The following is an 18,771-nucleotide window of genomic DNA, read 5'->3' on the forward strand; positions in this document are numbered from 1 at the left end:
ACACTTAACAATCAGCACTTGTCACTTTTAAATGAAAATATAACAACTACTAGTGTTTCAGCCTTCATCACTCTTGATTTTAAGCTGAGAAAAGAAACAGTTACTACAACGCTGGCTAAACTAATGATGCACCATTACATGAAGCTAACTAATTAACTGGACACACACGTCAGAGAGTTAAATGTGTGTAAAATAGAGTTGTCTTGTTTGTGCTTATTCCAGTGCCTTTGATTGAGTAATGCAATGGCCTGTCTGACTGTATGTTGCGCAGAATTTAGTTCATAATCTGGTAAGACTTTAGAATACGGTTCCTTCGTTAATGAATAACTACACAAGAACCAATGAGTAACACAATATTAACAATCTAGTAACTATTATTAACTAACCAGAAACTCTGATTAACGAACTAGTAAGTAATAGCGCACAGACAAAAGTGGTAGTTCACTATTAACTAATCAATAACTACTATTTTTTTAATACTTCCCAGAGAACTACTGAAAAAGTTTATTAACAATCTAGTAACTACTATTAACTAAAAGAAACTCTTATTAATGAATTAGTAAGTAATAGCTCACAGATGAAAGTGTTACTAGATACTTCTGTGGGAATTACTAATTATTTGGATTCGTATTATAAAGTGAAGATCATTGGAACTAACTAGTAATTACTCAAGTGTTACTAAAGGCATTTTCTAAAAGTATACTAAAGTTCACCAAAAATCTCAAACGTTTGCACAAATCATGACTAGATCATGTAGTAACACTTGAGTAATTACTAGTTAGTTCCAATGATCTTCACTTTATAATACGAATCCAAATAATTAGTAATTGCCACAGAAGTATCTACACTCTAAAAAATGCTGGGTTGTTTTAACCCAACTTTGGGTCAAATATGGACTAACCCAGCTGTTGGGTTAAATTTTTACATTACATTTTTAACCCAACATTTCAGGTTTGTCCATATTTGACCCAAAATTGGGTTAAAACAACCCAGCATTTTTTAGAGTGTAGTAACACTTTCATCTGTGAGCTATTACTTACTAATTTGTGAATAAGAGTTTCTTTTAGTTAATAGTAGTTACTAGTTATTATTAATAAACTTTTTCAGTAGTTCTCTGGGAAGTATTAAAAAAATAGTAGTTATTGATTACTTAATAGTGAACTACCACATTCGTCTGTGCGCTATTACTTACTAGTTCGTTAATCAGAGTTTCTTGTTAGTTAATAATAGTTACTAGATTGTTAATATTGTGTTACTCATTAGTTCTTGTGTAGTTATTCATTAACGAAGGAACCGTATTCTAAAGTGTTACCCATTATCTTTACAAATCATCGTTTCTTTCAAATCATCATTTACAAATGAGAAACACAAAGCACTAATGGCTGAAACATGTTCAAAGTGCTATATGTTCACTCTCAGACCACTTATTTTCTTATTTTATTTAACATAAGTCATGTTTCCATTTTATTTTAAAGTAAATTTGAAATAATATGTAATTGCTGCCTTTTCTGGCCCCTAAAGCCATTGGATAATACAACAATCAGTGTGTTGCGTTTATTTACTTCTGGAAATATACGAGTAGGCTTAATTTTCTGTAGCTTTAGCCATGACCGTTTGATTGTTATAAACAGAGAACTTACACAACAAATACAAGGTACACATGCTTTGTATAAAAACAATAAAAAACTATATATAATAATAATAAACGTACATTTTGATTTTGTGCCCCTTATTTCCTGACATTAAATAATTAGTTGGTATTCTTCCCAGCTAACAGGGAACGTTCCCAGAACATTCACTAACGTTCTTTAAAAGTTGTGTAAATGTTAGGACAAAACGTTATTAAAATAATGTTTTCGGAACGTTCATATAACGTTATTAACGTTCTTGTGAGAAAACGTTCTTAATCTTGGAACGTCTTTATCACGTTATTTGTATTTGATGAACGTTCTCATTACGTTGATAAAAAACGTTCTTAGAACAACGTTATCGGAACGTCTTTATCACGTTATTTGTGTTTGATAAACGTTCTCATAACATTCCAGCAACATTATGCTAACCTTAGGATAACGTTCTAACAACATTATGCTAACGTTCCAGCAACGTTCTGCAAACATTAAGACACCGTTCCAGCAACGTTAAGCAAACTGGACATTTCCACGTTTTTAGAACATTTTAAATTAACGTTCCCACAACCAAAATGGAACGTTAGAAAAACGTTCTCAGAACCTAACTTTGTTAGCTGGGTTGTTGGTGTTTTTGCAAAACACGTACTTGCAAAGAAAACCAATTTACATGCACCAACAAGTTAACAATAAGCTATCAAGTTCAACTCTGTTCTATTTAGATAATGCCAGCTCCGTGTGTGTGTGTGTGTGTGTGTGTTTGAACGAGCTGCTGTAAAAGTGAAGTGTCTTGATGCTACAGGAGGTCACAGGGCCCGGTTCAGGGTTATCATGCTCGGTTTCACTTTAATGGGTCCTCGGAGGAGCTCTTTTTTTTCCACTGATGGAAATTCTCCATCCAGCTTCTCGATAGCTTCTTAATTAGAGGGACAGGTAACACTATATCCCGAATCACAAGACCCTTTGTCCACAAAAACACGCTATCCCTCTCTAATCTGTTTAATCCCTAAGAATCTTCAGGATCCGATTTGTTGTGCTCTAGTAAACAAGGGCTAAATTGTTTGACGCGAGGCGGTTGTGAACCTGAACTGAACGATGGCACACCTGAACTACATGCGCCACAACATGAACTGTGTTTGAGGTGCAAATGCAAACCAGGCCGACACACAACGAATCAGTAATAAAACTGATCTGAATCCAATATATAAGCTACACATTTAGCCATTACATGTAAAAAAGGAGGAGAGCTGGTATCACACTTTCAGTGAATCTCTCAGTTTTACTTTTGAAGGATAGTTTGTTCACGCAAATCCTTAAAGTTACACAACCATTCAAAAGTTTGAGGTTTGAAGACTCTCATGCTCACCAAATTACTGTAAATATAATTACAATTTCTATTTTAATATAAGCTATATTAAAATGTAATTTATTCCTGTGAGCAAAGCTGAATTTTCAGCATCATTACGCCAATCTACAGTGTCACATGATCCTTCAGAAATCACTCTAATATGATAATCTGATCCTCAAGAAAATTTATTTGTTTTATATTGTTTGTTTGTTTTTTTAATTCTTTGATGAATTGAAAATTCAAAAGAACAGCATTTATTTGAAATATATATTTTTGTAACCATATAAATGTCTTTACTGGCACTTTTGGTCGATTTAATGCACACTTGCTGAATAAAATATACATTTCTAAAAAGAAATCTTACTGACCTACATTTTTGAAGAATATTCTGCAATTCGGCACAGCGTTTAATATGATGATTGCAATAGATGTATTAATGATTTGTTATATTAATGGTACGGAAGGAAAAAATATATATAATTTTAATTATCAGGAGAATAATCAGCGAAAAAGATTTTTCTGAATTTTTTATACAGTAGAATGAATCCCTATTTATAGTTTCTTCCCTCATGGATCATTGTGAACAGTAACAACTGGCAAAATCCATGACATTATTGCTCAGGAAAAGGATAAAGTTTTATGAACGTAATGTAATTTGTCACAAAGAATCCTTTTATTAAACAGCTTAATATCAGCGAAATATACACAATTCAAACCCAAAATGATCTATGAAACACCAAAAATGTAAAAGTTAGCATACATAAATATCACATTTTGATCAAAGGATATAATAATTGAGGAACACAAAATTCTAACATCTAAAACACGTAACGACATACACCACAATTTAGTTCAAAAATCACTCAATGGTTTTATTGTATTCATATTTGCCCAGTGGCTGTAACAAAATTTGTACTATTTAAAAACAAGCATAGGCAGAGACATTTTGAGTATAAATTTCTCTCACGTCTCACGTCTAAAATGGATGTAAAGTAGTGTAACATTCAGTGACACGTCTGAGGACAAGCTTCTTGTGTTTCTTGCCCTGTGTCCGGCAGGGACGTGCACAGGAATTTTGAGGGGCAGTTGCTCTGACCTGAAAAAAGGGTTTTTTTAAATTATTATTATTTATTTATTTATTTGAAAAGAAATAATCTGGATTGAATGGAAAAACTCGAAAAAATAAAAAACGCTTAGATTTCGGGAAAAAATACAATCCTTTTTTGCCAATCCTGACCTCCCCCTGGGGCCCTAAGCAAAATTCTGCTATGGGGCCCTCTACCTGATCTGTGATGCCGTGAGCCATGTAAACCATTTGCCATTGCCACTCAATACCGCCCAATAACAATCCTCCCTCCTTTAAACAAAACAGTCAAAGAATAAGTACAACAATATAGAACAGAATGAGGTTCAAACAAATAATATTTACTGAATAAAGCATTTTTATAGAATGTTAAGATAACAAGTGAATATTAACGTAAACATAAATAAGAAGAAAATAATAAAGCACAACCCTGAACTTTGGCTTTTGGGATTAATTTTGGGTCACTCTACAGCCTGGGTATTTTTCGGAATCAGTAGCCTATGATTTTTATTTATTTATTTATTTATTTATGCATGTTGAAGCAAATCTTGATTTATTGTTATTTACTGAGGGATTTGCATTCATATTGACCAGAATGTCCAGCTAATCATCATTTTAAATTCAATATAGCCTATAAATCAATAGTCAATCAATGTCAAATTGCCAATACATTGGTTTCTATCTTGCATAATTAGTGCAGTTGTTTAGAGTTTTTAACTACACTGAGACTAGATAATCAGTGTCTTTATAATGTGTACTTTGATTGGGAGTGCCATCATTCATGTATTGTACAGTATTTCTGGTCTCCACATTTCTGCTTGAAAAATGCGAGTTCGTGCACGCGCATATGAACGCAACACACGCGACGCGGTTATGTTTTCCGAGCTGCAGTAAACAAACACTGTTGTTGCACTTTGTCGTTTATAAAAAACAAACCGTAATAAATAATGGTATTTTACTCTCACTTTTGTCAGGCAAAAAGTGATGCAAGAGATGCACTGCCTACCCAGATAGGTTAGCAAGACCAAAAACCTTCAAACTTTGCTGACATCAAACTAGAGAGGAGAGAACACAAGTTTACCTGACTGCTGTTCCCGCAATTCACTCTCATGTTTTTCTTCTTCCTCTTTTCGTGACGAGAAGGATAGTTTCGCTTCATTTTGTCATGGACTTCGTACACATTAATTAGCGCGCGACACGAGATGGAGGCGCGGCCTGAGTAATTTGCGGTGCCTTACCATACACACCGGTCGCGTGCAGTCTATGGTCGCGTGCGGCACTGCAGCCACGTAAACAGTTTGACTTTCCCTTTCAGTGCCCGAATGGAAGTGAATGAGGCTTTGCGATTTTTATATTATTTTTTTGTCTAGGCCTACGTGAAATTCTACATCCATTGTACGATTTTTTTTTTCCTCGGAAGGGCAACCTGAGTCGAGAAGGGCATATGGGCAGTTGCCCGGGCAACCTGAGCAACCCCCCTGTGCACGTCCCTGGTGTCCGGTGTTTACCTGATAACATCTTGAGATGCAGTATTTGCCCAGTGTTGGCTAAACTGCGCTCTGGTTTATGTAAATGTCCATTCCTGCTGTGGGACGGGTTGAAGGTCGCCACCCTCTGCTGTGGGATGGGCTGAAGGTCGCCCCGACGGGCTGAAGGTCGCCCCCTCTGCTGAGGGATGGGCTGAAGGTCGCCCCCCTCTGCTGTGGGATGGGCTGAAGGTCGCCCCGACGGGCTGAAGGTCGCCCCCTCTGCTGAGGGATGGGCTGAAGGTCGCCCCGACGGGCTGAAGGTCGCCCCCTCTGCTGAGGGATGGGCTGAAGGTCGCCCCCGACGGCTGAAGGTCGCCCCCTCTGCTGAGGGATGGGCTGAAGGTCGCCCCGACGGGCTGAAGGTCGCCCCCTCTGCTGAGGGATGGGCTGAAGGTCGCCCCGACGGGCTGAAGGTCGCCCCCTCTGCTGAGGGATGGGCTGAAGGTCGCCCCGACGGGCTGAAGGTCGCCCCCTCTGCTGAGGGATGGGCTGAAGGTCGCCCCGACGGGCTGAAGGTCGCCCCCTCTGCTGAGGGATGGGCTGAAGGTCGCCCCCGACGGCTGAAGGTCGCCCCCTCTGCTGAGGGATGGGCGGAAGGTCGCCCCGACGGGCTGAAGGTCGCCCCCCTCTGCTGTGGGATGGGCTGAAGGTCGCCCCGACGGGCTGAAGGTCGCCCCCTCTGCTGAGGGATGGGCTGAAGGTCGCCCCGACGGGCTGAAGGTCGCCCCCTCTGCTGAGGGATGGGCTGAAGGTCGCCCCCGACGGCTGAAGGTCGCCCCCTCTGCTGAGGGATGGGCGGAAGGTCGCCCCGACGGGCTGAAGGTCGCCCCCTCTGCTGAGGGATGGGCGGAAGGTCGCCCCGACGGGCTGAAGGTCGCCCCCTCTGCTGAGGGATGGGCTGAAGGTCGCCCCCGACGGGCTGAAGGTCGCCCCCTCTGCTGAGGGATGGGCGGAAGGTCGCCCCGACGGGCTGAAGGTCGCCCCCTCTGCTGAGGGATGGGCGGAAGGTCGCCCCGACGGGCTGAAGGTCGCCCCCTCTGCTGTGGGATGGGCTGAAGGTCGCCCCCCTCTGCTGTGGGATGCTCTGCTGTGGGATGGGCTGAAGGTCACCCCCCTCTGCTGTGGGACGGGCTGAGTCTCAGGTAAAAGCTGCAGGATTCTGAAGCCGGAGCTGAGATGAGACATGGAGCCACACGGACAGCTGATCCCAACGCTGCTCGTCCTGATGCTTGTGACCTACATCTGCGAGGCAGGTATGGGGAACTCTTCCTTTTTATGTTTTTCATATTTTACTCTTTTTTAAGTGTTTGTTTATGAATGATAATTATCTGATGAAGAGCCACTTTGCTCAAACTTTGGTGAGAACATGAAATAAATATTTTATTTATTTTTATTTTTGGAGCTATGGTGAGCCAACTTTCCCTTTCTTTTTATTGACAGGTTTTTTATCATTAATAAAAGGTAGTTTATATATATACACTACCAGTCAAAGGTTTTGGAACAGTAATATTTGTAATGTTTTTAAAAGAAAAGGCTGCACTTACTAAAAATACAACAAATAATTATACATAATTAAATTGTAAAAAATATTTTGTAATATATAAATGTCTTTACTGTAAATATAATAAATGTCTTTACAGTAAAAATAATACATTTGTAATATATAAATGTCTTTACTGTGTTTTGATAATTTAATTCATCCTTGATGAATAAATGTATTGATTTATTTTATTTATTTACCCCCAAAAAATTAAATAAATATTCTTACTGACCCCAAACTTTTGAACGGTAGCGTTTATTGTTACAAAAACTTTCTATTTCAGATAAATGCTGTTCTTTTGAACTTTTTATTCATCAAAAAATCATGAAATAACTGTTTTCAACATCGGTAATAATGAGAAACGTTATAATGAGACATTAGAGTGATTTCTGAAGGATCATGTGACACTGAAGACTGGAGTAATGATGCCAAAAATTCAGCTTTGTTCACAGGAATAAATTACACTTTACAATGTATTCACATAGAAAACGTCTCGGTTATGGATGTAACCCCCGTTCCGTCGGATGACGACGAATGGGGTTTCGCTTAGAAAGCCTATCGACTTCGATCAATATAAAATGAGCCAATGGCAAAGAAATGCCACGGGTCTGCGGAATTTGCCTAGCGTATCTCCGCCTTAATTCGTGAGTATAGTGGAGGACGCTGGCAGCAATGCAGACAGGTTTCTTCACTGAGGAGCCAAGACTGAGGTCAGGCGATTCCTGCGAAACGTGCCCTGCGTAAATCTGAGATCCTTGTCGTGAGATTGGCATGGATGAAGGACTCCTATTTAGCACAGGAATACCAAGGTACACTGGGGACCATATCTCATAGCTTTGGAGGAAATATGCAATTATTGCCAACCCAGATGGAGAGACTTAGAGAATACACATATGACCTGAAGGATGCATATGGGGAATCACTGGGGTGTCCAGCCGCAGGTGGAAAATTTCAACCCCAGGGGTGGCAAGGTGGCTTGCCGAGGGAAAAACGCATGCTCAGAGAGGCTTACAGTGGAAAAACACATGTGGGGGTCGCTCAGGGGAGGGATCATGCACACGGGAGACACCTAGCCTAGCTCTGCAGATGTCTGTTAGCGAGGTGCCATGCGCTAGAGCCCAAGAGGATGCCACACTTCGGGTGGAGTGGGCAGTCACACCAAGGGGGCACGGTCGACTTTGCTGTTGGTATGCCAAAGCAATGGCGTCCACTATCCAGAAGGACAACCTTGCCTTTCCCTTCAGCTTCCAACCATAACAGACAAAGAGCTGGTCTGAGGTCCTGAAAAAATGCGTTCTGTCTACATAGATGCAGAGAGCAAGTACTGGACAGAGCCGTTCCAAGGCTGGGTCTGCCTCGTCCAGGGGCAGGGTTTGCAGGTTCACCACCTGGTCCCGGAAGGGAGTGGTAGGAACCTTGGGCACATATCCAGGCCGGGCTCTTGATGGAGGCCAATGCAATCAGAAGCACTGTCTTCATTGACAGGAACTTAAGCTCGACTGATTACAAAGGCTCAAAGGGAGCACTCTGCAGGGCAGTTAAGACCACTGAGAGGTCCCAAGAGGGCACGAGAGGAGGCCAAGGAGGATTCAGTCTCCTGGCTCCTCTCAGGAACCTGACGATAAGGATGTGCTTCCCTGCCGACTTACCTTCAATAAGGTCATGGTGTGCGGCGATAGTGGTGACATAGATCTTGAGGGTGGAGACTCAAGGTCCAACCCATCTTGAAGGAAGGAAAGCATGACACTGATCAAACATCTTCGGGGGTCTTCTCAATGAGAAGAGCACCAGTTGACGAAGAGGTTCCACTTTAACGCGTAGACGTGTCTCGTTGAAGACACTCTAGCAGAAGTGATGGTAGCCACCAACGCAGGTGGTACAGTACTCAAACCTGCCTCATCCCATCCAGGAGCCACACGTGGAGGTTCCAACGATCTGGACGAGGGTGCCACAGGGTGCCCCGTCCCTGAGAAAGGAGGTCCTTCCTCAGAGGAATGGGCCAAGGAGGTGCTGTCGTGAGGAGAATGTGTTCGGAGAACCAGGTCCTGGTGGGCAAATACGGCGCAACCAGAATGACTTGCTCCTCGTCCTCCCTGAACTTGTGCAGGGTCTGCGTAACAAGGCTCACTGGGGGAAATGCATATTTGCGGCCCCGAGGCCAGCTGTGCACCAGTGCATCTGTGCCGAGCGTGCCCTTTATTCAGGGAATGATACTGGCGACAGAGGAGGATGAGTGCAGTAGAGTCCGGTGACAGCGCACACTGTCATCTGGCTCTGGGACAGAGGAGAACAAGGGGTGCTCGGCTCGGAGGCGGTGCACTGTGTCGTTCGAGAACTCTGTGTGCTCAGAGATGGGAGAGTCAGTTCTTTCTGAATTAGGATTCTCCCTTAGCCCTCCACCATTTGGAAGGAGTGGCCCTGCTACCAACTCCTGAAAAGAACTGAGTCCCATTTCTAAGCGGCCCAGCTCAAGAGTGCCGCTTAACCCGGCGTATATAAGGCGTCCCCTGCGGCCTCCAGAGCCGGCCTGGGTGAACGAACGGGCGGGGTGGGAGCCACAGGAGGGCTCAGTCTGCTCATGGATGTTTGAGAACTGTTGGGCAAAGCACTCAACCGTATTTATATACAGTATTTATATTATATATATATATATATATATATATATATACCCAATACCAAGAAACTGTCCCAGACCTCACCCGTACCCCTGTCTTTTGAAATACAACATGAAAAGAAAAGTCAAGTTTTTTACTTTGTAGTACATTATAGTTAAACACACATATTTTAAAAAGTGATCTGAACTTTTGTAAGGTTTGAAAAGGAGCAGGTTGAGATGCGCCGAGTGTGTAAGACTCCCTGTGATGACCTGGTGACGTCAGTGTGTTGCTCTTTGTGTTTCAGCGCTGCTCCGGAAGTCTTCTGCTGTGGATTTCCTGAGGTCTGGGAGAGAGAAGCGTGCGGTGAGATGTCAACATGGAGGCTGTAGCTCTGAAGACAGCGAGGCAGAAGAACTACTGGAGGCCAACTCAGATTACGTGAGTGGACCACAAATGCATGGAAGAAATATCAGCCCTTTTTTTACATTATCGCCACTAAAATGTAGATATCATGTTGAATACCAGCCATTCCAAACCTTTTTATTTATATGATATTGGTGGTTAAGTGAGACAATCTTAAGAGTTTAAACCCTGTTTTACTGACAGATGTATTATGTGATGTAAGATCTGTTTAGTTGATTTTAGTTGAGAGTTGAAACTGAAAGTATACCTCATTAAAACTGCTAATCTATTTTCACTCATCAGGAGCAGGACAACTCAAAGATGTTCTCTAATGGTGGATCTCAAGTAGGGGTGCACATGGTAAGACTCCAACACTGGATGACTGGATGACTGGATGGATGGATGGATGGATGGATGGATGGATGGATGGATGGATGGATGGATGGATGGGTGCACATGGTAAGACTCCAACACCGGATGGATGGATGGGTGGATGGATGGATGGATGGATGGATGGGTGCACAAGGTAAGACTCCAACACCGGATGGATGGATGGATGGATGGATGGATGGGTGCACATGGTAAGACTCCAACACCGGATGGATGGATGGGTGGATGGATGGATGGATGGATGGATGGGTGCACATGGTAAGACTCCAACGCTGGATGGATGGAGAGAAAGAGAGGGAGGAGGGATGGAGGAATGGAGAGGGTGACATAGATATAGATGGATGGATGGATGGATGCACATGGTAAGACTCCAACACTGGATGGATGGATGGATGGTTGCACATGGTAAGACTCCAACACTGGATGACTGGATGACTGGATGGATGGATGGATGGATGGGTGCACATGGTAAGACTCCAACACCGGATAGATGGATGGGTGGATGGATGGATGGATGGATGGGTGCACATGGTAAGACTCCAACACTGGATGGATGGAGAGAAAGAGAGGGAGGAGGGATGGAGGAATTGAGAGGGTGACATAGATATAGATGGATGGATGGATGGATGCACATGGTAAGACTCCAACACTGGATGGATGGATGGATGGATGGATGGATGGATGGATGGATGGTTGCACATGGTAAGACTCCAATACTGAATGGATTGATGGATGGATGGATGGATGGATGGATGGATGGAAGAATGGAGAGAGTGACATAGATATAGATGGATGGATGGATGGATGGATGGATGGATGGATGGATGGATGCACATGGTAAGACTCCAACACTGGATGGATGGATGGATGGATGGATGGTTGCACATGGTAAGACTCCAATACTGAATGGATTGATGGATGGATGGATGGATGGATGGATGCACATGGTAAGACTCCAATACTGAATGGATTGATGGATGGATGGATGGATGGATGCACATGGTAAGACTCCAACACTGGATGGATGGATGGATGGTTGCACATGGTAAGACTCCAATACTGAATGGATTGATGGATGGATGGATGGATGGATGGATGGATGGATGAAGAGAAAGAGAGGAAGGGAGGTATGGAAAGAGTGAGACAGACAGTCTAGATGGATAGATGGATGAAAACACCACAATTCCACATACTTCATGTACTGTTCAGTATATAGGGATGATGTTCCCTGGATAAGAAACTGTTCTGTATATCCAGTGCTTGCTCACATGTCTCAGTCACTAACATGTAAAGTGAATGTAACTCAATCCATCCAGTGGAGCGTCTCAGAACTTCTCCTTTTCTCTCAGAGGCCTGACGGTGAGCCACAAGGAGAGGGATCAGGAATGTAGCCCTGCGGCTCATGGCTTCACCGGGGAAACTCATGATCGGAGACAAGCACAGGTGATTCAATGTGGAACAAAGTCAGATACTATAATAACAGCTTAGAGTGAATCGTTGTAAAAATGAGAATAGACTCCTAAAGTGTTTTTGGATGTTAGAAAGTCACGAATATTATGATTTAGTCTGAGATGGATACGTTTCTCATGTGATTCTAACATAGATGTGGCGATGCCAACTTTGGTGCTTTTTAAAGAATGCTGCTGTACAACCTGTTATTACACTATATCATGGTGCTAAATTGACATTATTCGTTCTAGAGGACAGTATTTATACGCTATACAAACATTATGATGAACCTAACACAATATAACTTCACTAAAATAATCTAAATGTTACCATGTTACTTATTAGATTACTACTTTTTTTTTCTGCTGGCCAATGGGTGGATATATTCAGTAGACTCAGATGTAAAGATTCAAAACAAGTCATGTTTCATTTCCTTTACAAAAAGGTTGCCATAATAAAAAAAATCCTCGGACTGCATAACAATTAAATGTAAATGCAATGGTATATGAATATGCTAATCATTCAGAACCATGGTATATGGGTACCAGCAGGGCATTGCCATCTAACACTATCTTGCTTAGGCCTGTGTCTCTGTTTATGTCAACTTGTCAAAACACATACAGTACTATACAATCTATATTTTTAGCCATACTGCATTTCATTTACAGTGTACTGTTGATCATAAAATCAACAAGGCTATATTTTTACCAATTTATTTTCTTAAAACTGCATCCTATTGATTTTCTCAGTGCAAATGCTATTAGACTGATAAACTGATTTATAAATATGACATATTTCCCTTTTCTGCTTTGTATTCTGGTTTTGATGTCTATCTTGCTGACATGCTAACATGAATAAAGAGCATTATCTGCATTCTTCCTGGAACATTTCATTCAGAAAAAAAATGTTAAATTAAAATATTGTTGTTGTTTTTGGGCAGGGTGATCTTCACATCATTTTTACTAAAAACCCTCAAACCCTAGGCTACAACATCCAGCTCTCAAAAGTCTAGTGAACAAATAGAGTTACTAAAATAGTTAGTAAACTAGAGTTACTAACCATGCATAACCTCATTTTATATATATACAAAATGCAAACACATACATCCATATTGTTTGCATATTATTGTGGCAAAGAATACATAATCTGACTTAAGTGAGCGAAATAAATTCTAAATTTTAGTTATTTATTTTTAATTTAATTTTTTGTAAATTAATAAAATCTGTCTAAATGAGCACTTCTACTTTGCCGAGATAATCCATACACCTCACAGGTATATATAGGCACATATCAAGATACTGATAGGACAGCAGAATTATTACACAGGTGTGCCTTAGGCTATCCACAATAAAAGGGCCCGTCCACACGAAGACGAGTTTCACTGTATACGTATAAAGTTTTTATCGTATTGATGCTTCGTCCACATGGATCCGATGTTTTGGGAGAGTGAAAGCGTTATTTTTTTTAAACCGGGTCCCAAAGTGGATTAATCTGAAAACAACACCCTTGTGGTTTTGTGTGTACAGCCAATCCGTATATTTTGTGAAACGATGACCAGAGTTGTAGTACTCGAGACTCGGACTCGTCTCGGACTCGGTCTCGAGACCATATTTTAATGGTCTTGGTCTTGTCATGGACTCGTGTCCATTTGGACTCGGAATTGACTCGTACTCGAACATTTTTTTTTTAGGACTCGGAATTATTCCCGAGTCCACTCGAGTTCAATTAAAAATATTTTTCAGGATTATTAATGTATGTTAATAAAATATTTCTTTAAATTGATTGAAACGCCCAGTGATTGGTGATTTTCTAGTGCGCAACTGCGCATGACAAATTGTAATAAAATTACTTTCAACACCACCTACTATGTGGCCTTTTTACCCTACACTGATCATATTTTTTAAAGTCTAAGTAAATTCAGTAAAAAAAAAGGATTTCTTTAAGGAAATAAGAGTAAATTAGGTAATCAACCCTCACTGGTCTCGGTCTCGACTCGGACTCGACCGTCTCTGGTCTCGGTATCGACTCGGACTCGAGTGAGGTGGTCTCGACTACAACACTGACGATGACATCACGTGTCGGACACATCATCTTTGTCTTCTTCTTCTTGGTTCGTATACAGCACACAAGGTTATGCGTATGCTCAAAGTCTTCTTCTCCATGTATAGTGTATCTCTGTGGAAGAATTACAGCGCCCCATACTGGTCTGGCATATATACTATCTCCTTCGCATAGAGTTGATCAGGTTGTTGATTGCGGCCCACTCCTCTTCAATAGAGTGACACTTGAATTCCACAGGTTGTGCAACATGCAGAGAAAAAGGGAGAAAATGGTGTAGAGGGAAGCAATATTTTCAGTTTCGATGTCTACACCTGCTCTATGGGACAAACAAGGACACTTTCTTCTACCTGAGCAGGAATGTTTAAGAACGCTGAGAGGTACACCAGAGAACCTCGGCCCACCTGACACCGCTCCTTGCGACTGTGTGTGGCGTCCCTGGTGGCAGGTTGCTAGGCGATGCCAGACATGTACACATGGTGAGGTGTCAGCTATACCGTGGGAGACCGAATGCTTCAATGATTCGAGGAACCAGAAGGCAGGAGGGCAAGCCGGGGCCACATGAACAAATTTCAGGAGGAAATGGAACACCCTGGCGCCCCACAATGAAAGAGCAATACAAACTCAGCAGAGACCATTCTATATAGCCTTCTGCCAAATCACACACATGCTGAAATGCGAGTATATCGAGTATATACTATAACAGATGGCTTATGTGAAGAAACAGAAAATATAAATGGTTTGCAAGAGTAGTTCTATGAGACAAAAAGCAATAGTCTGACATGTTAAAATAAGCCTTAAATTAAAAAAAAAAAAAAGCAAAACCTGAAATAAAAATATAATCCACCTGGATGCGATTTGCTCCTATAAATGTGTCATGAAAACATAGCTTTCCAACACACAGCTGTAAACATGTTTAAATGCTTGACAGATGTTTGTAAATCCAGCAGGCTAAAGTTCTACACTACTGTAGCATTTGTCCCTCATCTAGATTATTGCTCTTATAAATATAAAAGGTATTCTACATGCAGTCAAATTTTCGACATTTTGGAAAGTTCATACTTCACATGATTTCTGTATGGTTTGCAAGGAAAAAAAGTTTTTAAAAAAGTTAACGTTCCTGCCGCAGTGCTTAGGTCAATTGTTTCCAAGCTGAGGTCGATAGTTCACCAATAAAGTAATTTGCAGATCGTGTCAAGAAGTTGTTAGACTATATAAATAGCTGTATTCTGAACGTTTGACTCATGTACAATAATTTTCTAAATTATCTAAACAATAGATAAACAGCACATTCCTCACATTCTTTCAACTTTATTTCAGATGAACTCACAATTTCATGCATAATCCACAATCAGATCAAAATATCTTACATAGGGGTGTTTTTGCCGACCTCTTGTGGAAAAAAATAATATAACATGACATTTCATGACTCTAGCCACTAGAGGGCCTTATAGCGGCCTTACAGCTCTATATGGAGCAAATGAGCTGTTCCACTGGGCCCTGAAGTCGTTTTTTTCTTCAGTATGTATTCAAATACACAAGTTTTAGCATTTTTAGTTTGAATTTTGGGCGTTTTTAGGTTTTTCTATGTGTACTGAAGCATTCCTCGCATTCCATTCATTTCTAAGGGGGTCAAATTGAATTTAAACCACAAAACTCCTCGAACCCATTCAATGGGCTATATGCACGCATAAGTTCCGCATTTGACGTAAGGATGCTCGTCCATTTCCGGTTGTGTAGATTAAAGCGGAGGAAAACCGGAGAAAACGGGATTATGGCAGAGTCTTCAATATTTACTGTCCTCCCGTCTTTGAAACGAAACGTACATACGTTTAGATGTAATTTTATATATAGTTATGTTTATTTAATATAATTTTAAAAAGAAGCATAAACACAACGAGGGGTGTCTGTTTTATCTGTTTTTGTGACTAACGTTTCATTAGTATAACCATGGAGTATAAAATTCAATATAAATTCTCGGTATTGCATTGGACTCTATGATCGGCGGAAGTTATCGAGCATCCTTAATCCTTCACCGGAAATAACGCCGTGCATAGAGCCCATTATTTTTTTTTTTTTTTTTTTAATTTTTTTTTTTATTTTTTTTATTTTTTTTTTTTTATTGCCATATAGAATTCAAGTACAAACAATTAAGGCATAGATCAACAATCATACAGTTACATTCGTGCTGATACATCACTTAGAGAAGAAAAAATACATAGAAGAGAGAAAAGAAAAAAAGAAAAAAAAATTAATAATAAAAATAAAAAAAGGGTGAGGGTCTTATTCCAATAACCTAAACATTTCCAAAACAGAGAGAAATTTCAGGGCTTTTGAGTCCGTCATCCAAAGAAGAGATTTTACAAATAACTTCAAGTCATTCTTCCAACCATTGAAATGGGGTTTGATCTTTACAAATTTACATCTGTGAATGAAGTGTTTACCCAAAACAATCAGATTGTTTATCAAAAAATCTAAGTTTTTATCATTCAAAAGCACTCCAACTTTAATTGAGCTTACATTCAAAGGGAGAAGCGAAATCTCCTTGGATTGTATCCAACTCTGAAATGCAAGCCAAAATTCTTGTACAACTTCGCATTGAAAGAAAATATGTTCAACAGTCTCAATTTCCTTTTCACAAAATCCACACGAATTGTTTTCCCAATTGAATCTTTCATGTAAAAAGGAATTAGATGGATAAATGTCATTCAATATTTTAAATGTCACTTCTTTTGCCTTAGGAAAGATTGGGTATGATAAATACCGCCTCCGTATCCTTTTTGCCTCTTCATCACTGAAATCTTTTAGAACATATTTTCTTTTCAGTTGACCAGGGAAATAATGTTTGGATAACACATTTCTAATAAACTTATTTGTAAACTGTTTACTCTTTAACATAACTCCTTCAATACAAAGAGGTCTCATTTCTGAATGAGAGTTCGAGTACATCACAAACTGTTTAATCATCATTTTCAGGGGTGCTGGGATGGCCTTTAACACTTTATTATACTCTCTCATTGGGCACTGGAAATTGAATTTATCACAAAAATCTCTATGATTCAACAAATCACCAAAATTATCCAACAAATGTGTTAAAGCCCATATTCCTTTTTCCATCCAAGTTCCTAAAAACAAGGATTTTCTATTACACAGAATATACCTGTTGTTCCACAGAGGTGTATTATGTGGAGTAAAATTGTGTTTAAAGATTAGGTTCCAGTACAAAAGAACTTGCTGATGGAAATCAGATAATTTTACAGGGAGTTTGCTTAGATCATAGTCACACCGCAAAATAAAATCAATTCCCCCCATTTTTTGAAAAATTGCATTTGGGATGCTAAACCAAAAGGAATCATTATGACACAAAAAAGAATTTAACCATTTTAGTTTTAGTACACCATTCATCACAGAAAAATCTATGGCATTTATGCCACCCTCTTCGATACTCTTAATCATGTCATTTTTGCGGATATAATGGCATTTACTCTTCCAAATAAAATTGAAATTTATCTTATTTATTAATTTAATCATGTTATTTGAAATTTCTAGAGAAAAGGCAGGGTAAATGGCTCTTGATATACTCTCCATCTTGGCTAGAAGACCCCTGCCAAAAATTGTTAGATCCCTTTGCCGCCACGAATCCAATATTACTTTACATTTATCAATATTTTTAAGAATGTTTTCTTTTTCCCTTATATCTTTATTTCTGGTGATCATGATGCCCAAATATTTGACTTCTGATTTAACCTGTATGTTATCAATTAAGCGAGCAGGTTGGTCATGTAAAGCTAAGATTTCACATTTACTAGTGTTCAATTTAACACCTGATGCCTTTGAGAACTGACTGACTGAATCAAGCGCTCTGGAAATTTGCCTTATATCTTTTAGAAAAAGAGTCGTATCGTCCGCAAATTGACTTATTATGATGTGCTTTCCCAGGATGTTAAAGCCATCAGAATGGTTCATTTTAATCCTAATAGACAATAGTTCAGCAACCAATATAAATAATAAAGGAGAACAGTTGCAGCCTTGTCTAATTCCCCTCTTAACTGCAAACCGTGAGCATGTGCCATGCTCCAGAGATACACAGCTGTTAATATCATTGTATAGTAGACTAATTAAATTAGAGAATTTAAGTCCAAAACCAAAATGCTTTAAAGTTTCTAAAATAAAGGGGTGTTCAACTGAATCAAAAGCTTTGTAAAAATCTAAAAACACAATAAAACCATTTTCTACAAATAAATGACTGTACTCGATCAAGTCTAGTACCAATCGTATGTTATTATGGATAGATCGTCCAGCCAGAAAGCCAGACTGAGTTTCGCTTATTATTTGTGGTAGGCATTTTTTCATCCTATCTGCAATAATTCCTGATAACAACTTATAATCAATGTTAAGGAGTGTAATTGGTCTTAAATTATCTAATAATCTTTTATCTTTGCCCTGTTTAGGAATAAGTATTATTAGGCCTTGTTTCATGCTTGTCATTAAATCGTTCTTCAATATGCATTCTTGAATTGCCATAAATAATAAATGCCTGATTTCTTTCCAAAAAAATCGATAAAACTCGGCAGTGAGCCCGTCAGTACCCGGTGATTTATTCAATTTCAATTTCAAGCTCACATCATCCAATTCTTCTATTTTTAAATCAGACTCACAAAAATATTTAGACGAAACATTAATTTTGGGTATAAAGTCTTTTATTTCATTTAAAAATTTTGACGAATCTAATTGTGAATATGCAGAGGC

The 18,771-nt window shown here is 39.9% G+C and overlaps 1 protein-coding gene across 2 annotated transcripts; it reads left to right on the forward strand.

Moving 5' to 3' along the window:
* The first annotated feature begins 6,591 nt into the window (after positions 1 to 6,591).
* On the forward strand, positions 6,592 to 12,810 carry LOC148969657 (uncharacterized). Of its 2 annotated transcripts, none has more exons than XM_089125225.1 (4): positions 6,592 to 6,839; positions 10,028 to 10,161; positions 10,429 to 10,485; positions 11,865 to 12,810. In XM_089125225.1, exons 1-4 carry the CDS (start codon positions 6,770 to 6,772, stop codon positions 11,904 to 11,906), a joined length of 303 nt encoding a protein of 100 aa, XP_088981351.1. In that variant the 5' UTR covers positions 6,592 to 6,769; the 3' UTR covers positions 11,907 to 12,810. The 2 variants fall into 2 exon arrangements, with proteins under 2 accessions (XP_088981351.1, XP_088981352.1); XM_089125226.1 differs by having other exon boundaries at positions 10,435 to 10,485.
* The last annotated feature ends 5,961 nt before the right edge of the window (positions 12,811 to 18,771 follow it).

The sequence above is a fragment of the Pimephales promelas genome, chromosome 21 (assembly GCF_988280905.1).
Source record: "Pimephales promelas chromosome 21, fPimPro1.hap1.1, whole genome shotgun sequence".
Lineage (NCBI taxonomy): Eukaryota > Metazoa > Chordata > Actinopteri > Cypriniformes > Leuciscidae > Pimephales > Pimephales promelas.

Bases quoted from the DNA above. Each gene is read 5' to 3' on its own strand.
- LOC148969657 (XM_089125225.1), top strand. From the start codon at position 6,770: ATGGAGCCACACGGACAGCTGATCCCAACGCTGCTCGTCCTGATGCTT. The intron at 10,162-10,428 runs GTGAGTGGACCA...TTCACTCATCAG, and splicing joins TGGAGGCCAACTCAGATTAC to GAGCAGGACAACTCAAAGAT. The intron at 10,486-11,864 runs GTAAGACTCCAA...CTTTTCTCTCAG, and splicing joins CTCAAGTAGGGGTGCACATG to AGGCCTGACGGTGAGCCACA.